This window comes from Canis lupus, chromosome 12, assembly GCF_048164855.1.
Source record: "Canis lupus baileyi chromosome 12, mCanLup2.hap1, whole genome shotgun sequence".
Lineage (NCBI taxonomy): Eukaryota > Metazoa > Chordata > Mammalia > Carnivora > Canidae > Canis > Canis lupus.
Genome location: NC_132849.1, coordinates 15,189,200 through 15,201,421, shown reverse-complemented (window position 1 = coordinate 15,201,421; position 12,222 = coordinate 15,189,200). Strand labels below are relative to the sequence as shown.

General features: G+C 45.8%; 1 protein-coding gene across 12 annotated transcripts in view; it reads left to right on the top strand.

Moving 5' to 3' along the window:
• SFXN5 (sideroflexin 5) overlaps nt 1–12,222 on the top strand; it is a 122,677-nt gene that overhangs the window by 20,266 nt on the left and 90,189 nt on the right. For all 12 annotated transcript variants that reach the window (XM_072769815.1, XM_072769809.1, XM_072769813.1 and 9 more), the window contains one exon: nt 3,779–3,856. In XM_072769815.1, the coding sequence (XP_072625916.1) occupies nt 3,779–3,856 (78 nt within the window). The remainder of the gene's footprint in view (nt 1–3,778; nt 3,857–12,222) is intronic.

Sequence of the window (12,222 nt, the reverse complement as noted above, 5' to 3'; positions counted from 1 at the left end):
CCTAGTTGAAAAGACTTCCTGCAAAGTTCACCCGACCACAGACCTCCAGCTTTCCCCAGCCCTCAAGTGCCCAAGGCTCCTCTTTCAAGCATCACAATGCATGGGGGTGAGAGGAGGGTTTAAAGCTGGGAAAACCCTCCTCCCATTCCTCAGGGCTCCCCAGTAATGTCCCCATTCTCTGCCATGAAGAGCCCAGTCCTGAGAACAGTGAGGCCGGGCGAGCTCTTAAAGCAAGTGTGTCCTGGGGGCTTTGGCTGCCCCACAGGGGATCTGAGCCCCAGCCCCTCAGCTTCTGACAGAGGGGCCTGGCTGAGCATTGGGATGGCAGAGCAACAGAAAAGCACGTTCTAGCTTCTTCCAGTCCTAATTTCTCAGACTTGTCTTCAGGAACTTTGGATTTAGTTCTCCCTCAACTCATGCCAAGATCAGAGCTCTTTGGAACTCATTCTTGTGGCAGGAGGCCTCCCTTTGATGACTGTGTCAAATGAGATGGAGTTTGGCCAGGTTGTTATAGGAACTCGGGAGAATCCCTGGAGTGGGAAAATAATGAGAACATGCGGCCATTCACCATTCAGCGCTGGAAAGTAGAGCATTCATTGTCCCGTGGCAGAGGCTGCGGCGTGGGAGGAAGCTGGCCTGGGGTGGGGAGCTTGCCTCGTCCCAGGAGGCTTTCAGAGGGGTGGGGGGCACCCAGCAAGAGTCTGACTAAATTCTGGGTACAAACACTAAACTTTTCACTTTCCAGCCATGTGACCTTACGCAAGTTAAAACAAACAATCAACATGGTCCCGTTTTGTTGAAAAACAAATGCATTAAATCTGGAGGAAAATCATCCTCAGTCTTTTTAAACCATCCTCACTTTTGCGGTAGTTAACTCAGTGGTGTGTTTATGAGTGATTTAAAATTACCTTTTGTGCTTATCTATTTTTTTCCGACATTTTCTCTAAACGGCATGGGTTAAGTGCCCTCTTTACATCACCCCCCCCCGCGCGCCCCCCACAACACACACAAATATCCCACCAAGCTATTTCCAATTTGGAAAGAGATTCTGGGGAGAGACTCTGGAATTTTGGAGTTGATATGCATACATTTGAAAGGGGAGGGGCAGTACTTCCCAGCAGTCAGGCTGCTCCTACGTGAGAAGTTTCCCTGCCCTTGATGCCCTGGATTAGACCAGTGTTGGTCACAGGTACTTCACAGACAGGCCTGACGGGTCAGCTGGTCTGGCTGGCTGGTCTGGACTGGCAGTGAGTCCTGCTCTTGCAGTACAGGAAGTGGCTGTTCATTTCCCATCCTACGGGACTGTTCATCAGCTGGCTCAGCAAACACCCTGGCTGCCCTACTGGATGCCCTTCCTGGTACTGCATCCTGCAGTCAGACCAAGGGGCTTCTGTTGAGGTCTTTGCATTTCCATCCTCAGCTAGCCTTGTCCTTCTACTAAAAGGGGAACAAAAAAAAAAAGGAGGAGATCATGGGGACGCGGCAGCTTCACTGGGTTTCTTTGCCCATTCTGGACAACCCTGATGTCTGAGTCCCTTGTCTCACCTTGACATAGGCTGGCTTCTATGACTGTTCTCTGTTTCTTGTTAATTTTTTGAGGTATAGCCTGCATATGGTAAAATGCACAAATCCTAAGTTAATGGCTTAATACATTTTGACTTCTGTTTTGTTTTTTTTTAAGATTTTATTTATTTATTTATGAGAGACACACACAGAGAGAGGCAGAGACACAGGCAGAGGGAGAAGCAGGCTCCATGCAGTGAGCCTGATGCGGAACTCGATCCCAGGACATTGGGATCATACCCTGAGTCAAAGGCAGGCCCTCAACCACAGATCTACCCAGGTGTCCCTGACTTTTGTTTATACCCACGTAACCACCACTCAGATGAAGACATTGAACATTTCCATTACCTTGAAGGGTTCCCTCATGTCTTTTCCAAATCAGCACCCTGCCCCCTCACAAAAGTAACACTGTCATGACCTACACCAGGTTAGTTAGATTAGCTTGCCTGTTTTTTAAATCTATACATACTCTTTGGCATCAGACTTCATTATGTGTATCAGCCTTTCATTGCCGTATAACAAATTGTAGTGGCTTAAAACAATACTCCATTCCTTTGCTCACTGATCTTCAGTTTGAGCAGGGCTTGGAAGGGTTGGCCCATTGCTATTCTGTGTAGCATCTGCTGGGGCAGTTTGATGGGGGACTGGAAAGTCCATTTCAAAATGGATCACTTGCATGGTGGGTGAGTTGCTGCTCAGTTGTAGCCATGAGCCAGGGCCTCAAACCTGTCCAGGTGAGTCTCTTCATATGCAGCTTGGCCTTCCTCACAGTATGATGGCTGAGTTCCGAGTGACTATCCCAAGAGAACAAGGTGGAAGTGCAGGGCATTTTTATGACACAGCCTCAGGGGTCACATAGCCTCACTTCAGCTGTACTCTGCCCAGGATCAGCAGGAGGACACATGGACTCTACTTCTTAATGGGGCTGTGGGAAGGTTCTAGAAGAGAATGGGGCATGGAAGATATTAGAGCATCCGTCTCTGGAAAATATGTTTTGCCACATTCTGTCTGAGAGATTCATCCATGTTGTAAACTGTATTTGTAGTTTGCTTTTTAAATTGTTGTGTAATTTCCATTGTGTACATATACTATAATTTACCTGTGCATTCTAGTATTAACATTTGGATTGTTTGCAATTTGGGGCTTTTTGAGTAGTGAAGCTATGAATAATTCTTATACAAATATTTTGGTGGACAAAGGCTGCCTTCTATTGCCTTGCTGTCTCTTTTTTTTTTTTTTTTTATGATAGTCACAGAGAGAGAGAGAGAGAGAGAGGCAGAGACATAGGCAGAGGGAGAAGCAGGCTCCATGCACCGGGAGCCCGACGTGGGATTCGATCCCGGGTCTCCAGGATTGCGCCCTGGGCCAAAGGCAGGCGCCAAACCGCTGCGCCACCCAGGGATCCCTCTTTAGCTTTTAAGATTTTACAGATGAGGGGATCCCTGGGTGGCTCAGCGATTTAGCACCTGCCTTTGGCCCAGAGCATGATCCTGGGGTCCTAGGATGGAGTCCTGAATCAGGCTCCCTGCATGGAGCCTGCTTCTCCCTCTGCCTGTGTCTCTGCCTTTCTCTGTATCTCTCATGGAAAAAAAAAAAAAAAAGATTTTACAGATGATACAATTCTAGCCTCTTTTTTTTTCTCTCTCTTTCCACACCAGTTACTATAGCCATATGCACTTTAGTATGTAAATCTCTGCTAGTGTTTTAAAAATGTTGAAAAGAAATTATATGAGTATTACATAAATATGTTATCTTTATAAAAACTTTCAATATTACAATTAAGATTAAATTTCCTCCTGACGCCCCTTGTCAAATCTGGAGCTGTTCCTCCTACCCCAATGTAACTCCTGTCACTAGTTTGGTGGGTCTCCTTCTAGAGCTTTTTTGGTGGATTTACACATATAAATATTCTCATAGAAAATATTGTTTTCTATGTGTGTGTGGGCTTTGTTTGTTTGGTATAATGAATGGCATCATACTGCTCTGCAATTCATTTTCTCACTCAAAAAAATATGTTGGAGATGGAATCACATACAGATCTACTTCACTTTTTAAACTGCCTAATAATGTTCCATGCTATTATCAGAACACTGTCATGTAGCCATTTCCCCATGGAAGGACACTTAAATTGTATCCTTCCTTATTGTTTGCAAAGGAGAGAGTTGCAGGAGTCTTGGATCTGTGCCGCTCAATGTCTTTTTTCTTTCTCCTGTAGAGACGTCTCAGAGAAGCTGTGCAGCTGCTGGAGGACTACAAGCATGGGACCCTGCACCCAGGTGTCACCAATGAACAGGTAATTCTGCTAGAGGTAGGGGGTGGGGAGGAAGGTGGCAAAGCTACATCCCCTTCCCTGTAGCAGAACCACTCTCTTGCCTTCATTATCCACTTCTACTGCTACTACATAGCCGTGTGGACTTCCGGCTTTTTGGAGGAGACTTTGAACTCTCCCTCATACCCTGAACCTCATGGAAAGCATGGATGCTGATAAGGCAAGAGAGGCGCAAATACCATAATTTCCTGGAGCTGATATGTATATATATTCTCAACTCACATTCGGTGATGTCAGAGTGGTAGCTTGAAATCAGCCATGTGGAAGTATTTTACACCATGGAAATTGGCAAATGCTATAAGCCAGGACTTTCTTCCCAAAAGAACTAATTTTTAAACATTTACTAGCATACCACTACTCAAAAGTTCAGGATAAGGATGGGAAAGACAAGGGAGTATGGTGGGGATTAGGCTAGGACACTGATTTTATTTTTTAAAATATCAGTTAGGACTTTGAACTAGAGCTAAGTGAAATGTTAATGGTTGTTTTTGGGCTGGAGGAAAGGTAGAGGGATGCACTATAGGGCTACTTTAATGATTATAGGGACACACGGTTAACATGTCAAAGTTTTTCTTTTTCAAAATCTTAAAAATTAATTTCACACTTTTTTTTTTCAAAGTAATATGTATGCAGGGGCACCTGGTGGCTCAGTCAGTTTAGCATCTGCTTTCAGCTCAGGTCATGATCTCAGGGTCCTGGGATGGAGCCCCATGTTGGGTTTCTCCCTCTCTCTCTGCCACTTCCCCTGCTTGTGCTCTCTTGCTCACTCTGTCTCTCTCAAATAAATAAAGGCTTAAAAAAAACCCCTCCAAAACAAAGTAATATATGTGCATAGTTCAAAAAGTCAAATAGTACTAAAATACCAGAAGGAAAAATAGTATGCTGCTCCCATCCCCCTTCAATTCCCATTCCTTTTCTCTAGAAACAAATACTTTTAGTTATTTCTTCAGATAGGAATCTATGACAAACTAATATGCTTACCTATAGTCCTATTTTTCAACTTGTTCTTTTGTATTCAGCTGGATTCAGCTCTCTTGTTATTTACCCCCATAAAAAACCACATGTCTCTCCCCCATCCTCATCACTCTCCCAAAATAGTTGTCATGGATTTGAGGGTTTGTGGATATTCAGTATTCACAATGATATAAATAGGATTTACTGTTTTTTGTTTTCTCTCTTGTTTAATTTTATATTTTACCTGGAATTAATGATTCCCTAAGTTTTTCACATTGGCATGGTTTTCTTTATACCTTCTTGATCTCTTACTACATCCTAGCAGCATTTTGATACTTTAAGTGCCTCCTTTCAATCTGAAGACCTCTGTCCTTCAGTTCTATTTTTTTTCCCTTGAAATTTTCCCTCCTCCAGCTCTAGGTCTTCCTGTTGGTGTACACTTTCATTTTGGTGGAATACCTCTTTCAGTAGCTTTCTAAAAAAAAGTAAATGTAAAGAAATTTTTTTTAAGATTTATTTGTTTATTCATGAGAGACACAGAGAGAGACAGAGACATAGGCAGAGGGAGAAGCAGCCTCCCTGTGGGGAGCCTGATGCAGGACTTGATCCTGGAACCCCAGGATCATGCCCTGAGCCAAAGGCAAATGCTCAATAGCTGAGCCACCCAGCTGTCCCTGTGGGAAGAAAATTTTGAGTTCTTTTAAGTCTGAAAATTGTCATTCTGCATTGTCTTTTTTTTTTTTTTTTAAGGCTTTTTGTTGGTGGGGGAGGGGGTGGGGTAAAGAGAGAATCTTAAGCAGGTTCCATGCCAAACACAGAGCCCAATGTGGGGCTTGATCCCATGACCCTGATAGGACCTGGGCAGAAATCAAGAGCCAGATTCCAACCAACTGAGCTACCCAAGTGCCCCTACACTTAGTCTTAACTGACAGTTTGGCTGAGAAGAAAATCCTAGGCTTACAGACATTTTCTTTCAGAATTTTGAAGACCTTGTTTTACTGTCTTCTCAGTATTGGAAAATGTATTCTCATTGTCAGCTGTTGGAAATCTGATATATTTAATTTCTGATTCTTTGTAAGTAACTCATTTTCCCTCTTTGGAAATGTTTAGTATGTTTTCTATTATATTTATTTTTGAAATTCCACAATGCCTTCTCTTAAAATTTATTATTTTGGGTTCCTGGCAACTCCTTTCAATCTGAAGACTCCTACTCTCAATTCTGGCAAATTTTCTTATACTGTTTCTTTGATAATTTCCTCTTATTCTGGGACTCCTATTTGTCAAATATTTGACATCTTAGATTGACACTTATATTTTTTTCTCTTCCATCACTTTGTCCTTCTCTGTGGCTTTGCAGGAAATGTCCTTGAGTTTATTTTCAACATATCGATTGAAATTTTAACTTCAGCTACTATAATTTTAATTTCTAAGAGCTCTTTGATTCTTTTTAAAATTGTTCTTAATAGAATTCTTTTCCTGTTTGCAAATACAGTAACCATCTCATTTCTCTGCATTCTGGAAGCCAAGTAGGGGAAGGAGGCTGGATTCCCAATAGTTGCTTTGCAGACTTTAATTAATTTCCCTACTTTGAATCTCACCCAATCCCATCCTCCACTGTGTGGATGTTCCCAAGTCTGGGATCACTTGGATTCAGTTTCTCCAGAAGGCTGATAAGCCCTCAGCATCTGGGGAACACAGGTGATGGTGGTTAAGAGTCATCTTGTGGGGCACCTGGGTGGCTCAGTGGTTGAGCACCTGCCTTTGGCTCAGTTCGTGATCCTGGGGTCCTGGGATCGAGTCCTGCATCAGGCTCCCTGTAGGGAGCCTACCTCTCCCTCTGCCTATGTCTCTGCCTCTCTGTGTCTCTCATGAATAAATAAATAAAATCTTTTTTTTTTTTTTTTTTTTTAAAGAGTCACCTTGCTGTATGGTGAAGGTCTTGGGATCTTATTACTTTGAGGATAGACTTTTAACCAATTCCCTGTGTTTAGCTTATGATTAGCCTTTTTTTCCTATGGTACCTGGTCTCTCCAAGTCCTGAGTTTTGCTGGTGTTTTGAGGGCAATCAACTGTCTCCTTAAGCATGCACTCTGCAGGCACTGAGGGGGTGGTTACTTCCTCTCTACTGGATCAGTTACTAAAACTTGTTTTCCATTCAAAAGCATAGTGCTATCCCTACTCTGCTGTTGTTTCCTTTTCCATTCTTTTGGTAACTTTATGAGGCATTAACTCTGCTTTCTAACACCTTTAGGTGTAAAGCCCATGCTGAGGCTCTAGGCTGCCCATGACACACTGGTTGGATGTTCCTGGGGTAGGTGGCTTAGTCATCAGCTCTCCCCAACCCAGTTCATTTAATATGTCTTTATGGAGCACCTGCAGGACAGTTGTGATGCTGGAGCCTGAGGGAGAGAACAAGGAAGAAAGTAGATGAGGATCTTGTTTCACGGACCCCCAGAATCTAGGGAACAATTATGAATAGCCACAATACTATAGGAGAGCAGAGGAAGGAGTAATGTGCACAAACTGTCTAGAAGGGATTTCTTGGCTGGGATTTGAGGAATGAGAAGGGGCTGGCCAGGAGAAGCACTGTGTAGGAGCCGTCCAGGTGAGGAAGCACATCATGAGCAGAGATAGCAAGCTCCTCCAGGGGAATTCTAGATGAATGTGCTCAATTGCGGCCTGGCCACTTGAAAGGAGGGCAAATGTGTGAGTTGATTGGAGCACCTTGGCCAGACATCCTTGTGCAGGGCCCTGGGGGGTGATGGGAGATGAGGCAGTGATGGCTAGGCAGGTCTATCTTCAGGCATCTGTGCTGCCATTAGGAAGGACAGGCCATGACCAAATCATCCCTGAGCACAGTACTTCCCTCTGGCACAGGCACTGAGGAGCCTGAGTAGCATGACCTGACATGCTCCTCTTTAGGCTAGAGTAGTCCTCAGACCTTTGCAGTTCCTCTTGGACCCATCAGAGGTGAGTTCAGCCCCCCAAACCTTCCTTGTCCTCTGTCAGCTCCCAACCCAATCTCCGTCTGGCTGAGGTGGCCTCTTGGGACTCCCTCCAGCATCCAGAGTTTGGGGAATGTGGCCATGTATTTCCCCCTTATTTCCTTCAGTAGCCTTAGATTGCTTGTCCTGTTTCCTGGGGCCTCTTTTGTTTTCTGTCCTAAAAGCCCCCATGTGCCTCCAGGGAGCTGGGAGGAGGGGTGGTTGCGGGGATCTTGGCGCTAGTTCTACTTCCCAATTCTGGCTCATGGTGATGATGCCTGTAGTATCTATCTGGTGGCAGGGTAGCACATTGCTCTAGGTGGGAGCCTGCTGCTCGGCCCCTTTACTAAGCAGATCCTCCCTCTCCTTCCCTTTCTGGTCCTCCTGGCTCTCCGGGGCATCAGGGATTGGGCTCTGGCAGCTCTTACAGTGCTTCCCTCCCTGAGCCCCATCTACAAGCCACACACCTTCTGGCCTCATAGACAGGAATTGAGTGGGTGGGTGATGATATATAAGCCCAGGATTTGGGGAAGCCTCAGCAATCTGGAGTTAAGGATAGTCCCCTATTCCTGGTCCAGGCGGCCCTGCTCACAAGTTTTATCCAGGCCCAGGGTAGCTTGTGATCTCAGTCTGGACAGCTTCATCTGCCCTGGGCTCTGTGCCTGCTCTGACATCCTTTTTTAGGCATGTGGATCAGAAGCCCCTGGCTACCTGCTATTGCCTGCAGACCTGTCTTGATGTCATGGGCAGCCCTGGGTAACCTGCGTACCAGTGTGTTATCTAACCTGGCCTCTGGTTATGACATCTCACCAGTGGGTATACACAAGTGGATTGTTCATACCCGATGGCCTCTATTTGGTCTTCTGTTAGTGGGTAGCTTATATCTCTCCACCAGAGACTGTTAACTCATTAAAATGTTGCTATTCCAGTGAAAAATTCATCCTTAGGATAAAATAAAAGTAAACATAATTTACCCTTTGGGCTTGACAAGTAGAAATTTGATATGTGAGGAGCCCTGATAAAGACTGGAGCTATCAGTTAAACAACAAAGCCATAGATGAGAGCAAAAGTATAAGTATAGGCAGCTGGACTAGATTTCTAGATATTGACTCTGCTGTGCTCACTTTATATGCCACGGTGTTGTTGCAGTAGTTTGTTATGCATGGAGATGGGTGAGGTTAAAGGTGAAAGATTCCCTTGTGCTAATGAGCCACCACTCACTTGGTGTTTACCAAGTGCCAGGCATTACACCAAGTCTTAGCACTTTATACATATTTCAGTTGATATTCACAGGAACCCTATTTGGTAGGTGCCTGTATTAACCCCATTTTACAGGCAAGAAAACTGAATCTCAGAGAGGTTACATTTCTTTTTTTTTTTTTTTTTTTTTTTATATTTTATTTATTTTATTCATGAGAGACAGAGAGAAGCAGAGACATAGGCTGAGGGAGAAGCAGGCTCCCTGCAGAGATCCTGATACAGGACTCGATCCCAGGACCCCAGGATCATGACCTGGGCCAAAGGGAGATGCTCTATCACTGAGCCACCCAAGCATCCCAAGAGGTTACATTTCTTACCCAAGGTCCCATAGCCGGCTAGATCCAATGCCCACCTTTCACCTAGAACTTGAAGGTGGATTTGAAAGGAAAGGGGATACTCTGTGGAGTGAACTCATGTGTCTAAACATGGCAGGCAGAGGAGCTTAGCATTTGTGAAGGTCTGCAGCCCATGCACACCTGTGCAGTTCACACAGTGAGAGCAGGCTTCAGGCATCTGCTGAGCATCCTGGATATAGTAGGTGCTCTGGGAGGTGGGCCTGAGCAGAAGGTGAGCATACCCTAGTCCTGCCCTCACACTGCCAGCTCCCAGCACAGGTGAAGTGACCACATGGAAGCGGGCACTAGAGACGAGGCTGGAGGCTAGTCTGTGTGAAGTTCATGTGGAGGCAGGTAGGAGTCCAGTGGGGAGAGAATCTTGAGAATGCAGAGGGTGAGGAAGGACTCAGGGAGGGGACACAAGGGGTTGGTGTAGAGTGTAGACAGAAACCCACCACAATGAATGGGCCCCGAGAGAGAAGTGGAGTGGAGCAGAGAGAGAGAGAGATGGGATCAGGGGAGGGAAAGGAGCAGGGAGAGAAGATGAGACCAGAGAGAGGAAGCTAGAGAGGCAGTTGGGAAGTTTCAGATTGCAAAAGTTTTTGAAACTCCAGTAGAGTTGCTAGATGTGTTGGGGCAAAGGGAAGCTATGGGCAGCTCTTGAGCAAGGGAGTAACCTGAATATGTACTGGGGTAGCATCAGTCTGAGTGCCATATGGCTGGGGAGGGTAAGTGCTATTAGGGAAACCAGCTTGGAAGCTACTGGAGTTAGCAGGAGTGAGGTGGGCCAGTCCCTGGGAGCCCCTGTTGGCTTCTGAGTGGTTGTTCTTGCCCATCATTTCACAACCCCCAGGGGCTGGGGACCGGCTCACCTTATTAAGTGCCTACTCTATACCTAGCATAAACTATTGGCCACCCAGGGGCCCCATGAAAGGTGGAGTCTGCCAGCAATCTACCAAGAGAAAGGGCAGCTGATGGAAGAGATCCTGCAAGTCTCTTCCTCAGGCACAGTGGAAATGGGGTCAGCTGTGTTTGGACTTCGCTGAAAATAGCAGAGAAAATACCAGGGAATTAAAAATACTTGCACCCCAAATCTTCTCTGGGTGTCAGCAGGTTTGTCAGAAGCTAGCTGAAGGGCAGCCTTGACTGACACCTCCCCTTCCTTACCCTGACCCTTCGCCTCAGACTTCCGGGATCCTGGTCAGGAGTCCACCCTCTGGCTGGCCACAGTTTGACCCTTATCATTGGGCCTGGCAAGTGACCGATCCTAGCTGAAGCATTTGCAGGATGAACTGGGTGTTGTACTGGGCACTCCAGATGCATCTCTGGGCTGGACCACTGTGGTGGCCTCCTGGTGCTCTCCCTATTCCACCTGGGTCCCCCTGTGGCATTTCCAGGACAGCACCCAGAGTGATCTGTGAACACATACACTATTTTACTTGCTCCTTGGTTCCAGGGTCTCTCAGCCTTGGTGCTGTTGGCATCTGAGACCAGGTAATTCTTTGTTGTGGGGGCTGTTCTGTGCACTAGGATATTTAGCACCAGCCCTGGCTCCTACCAATTAGATGCCAGTGGCAACCCCTCCCAAGTCGTGACAACCAAACATCGCTGAATGTCCCCTGGGTGCAAAATCAACCCCCATAAGAACCACTGCTCAGAAAGCTGCATCGTGTCCCTGCTTTCCACTCAGTAAAAGCCACAGTCCTTAGCACAGCCTGCAGAAACCCAGTTTCTCTGTGATCTTGTTTTCTACACCTCTCCCCTTATTCAGTCCACTCCAGTCACACTGACCTCCTTTGCTGTCTCTTAAATATGTGGAGCAGGACCACTTTTGCCTCAGGGCCTTTGCACTGGCTGTTCTGGCCGTCAGATTAATCTCCCACCAGATATCTGCATGACTCACTCTCTCCTTCAAGTATTTCCTCTAGTGTTACCTGAAGGACAACTACCCTGACTACCTGTCTCTTCCTTCTCACTGCCAACGCACACACCTTCCTACCCTGCACCACTCTTCCAGGTTTCCTGAGGCGCCCATCCTTCTCACATATCAGAGAAATTACTTATTATTTTTATTTGTATTATTTTTAGTTTATGTTCGGTTGCCAGTGGACTATGAACTCCGCAAAAGCAGGGATTTTTGGTCCATTTTGTTCATTGATGTGTTGTGGGTGCTCAGAGTAGTGCCCAGCACATAGTAGGTGCTCAGGGAATATTTGTTGTTGAATAAATGTATTTTCTTTCATCTTTGCAATAACCTTGAAAGTCAGTGTTCATACCCCCATACTGCAAATGAGGAAGCGGAGGTGCAAAAAAGATTGAGTAAATTGCCCCAAATCACATGGCCAGCAGGTGGGGGATCTGGAATTCAAACCACGGTTTGACTCCAAGGCCTGTATTCTTAGGGAAGCTGCACATATACAGAAGAAATGACTGCTGCTGAACCAGTGGTGGGGGGATGTTCTTTCTCCTTTTATGAATCTATAGGACTGGGGGGGGGGTACCTTCACCCCACATAGACTTGCATATGTACATATTACCTGGGAGTAACCATGGCAACAAAATTAATGGTAAGGAGTAATGGGATTGGCCCAAATGATAAATTAGGAAGTTTTTTTTGTTTGTTTGTTTTATGGAGGCATCCTTTGCTTTACAGAAGGATCCCCTTCGGGCTCTGTTTAATTACCTTCTGGAGGTTGTTTTAAATAGGCTCTGTCTTTGCTGCCTTTAGAGGTTTGGAAAAGCAGCTTGGAAGGAGGCAGAGGGGAAGGGGAGTGAGCCAGACTGGGGGCGGTGGCTC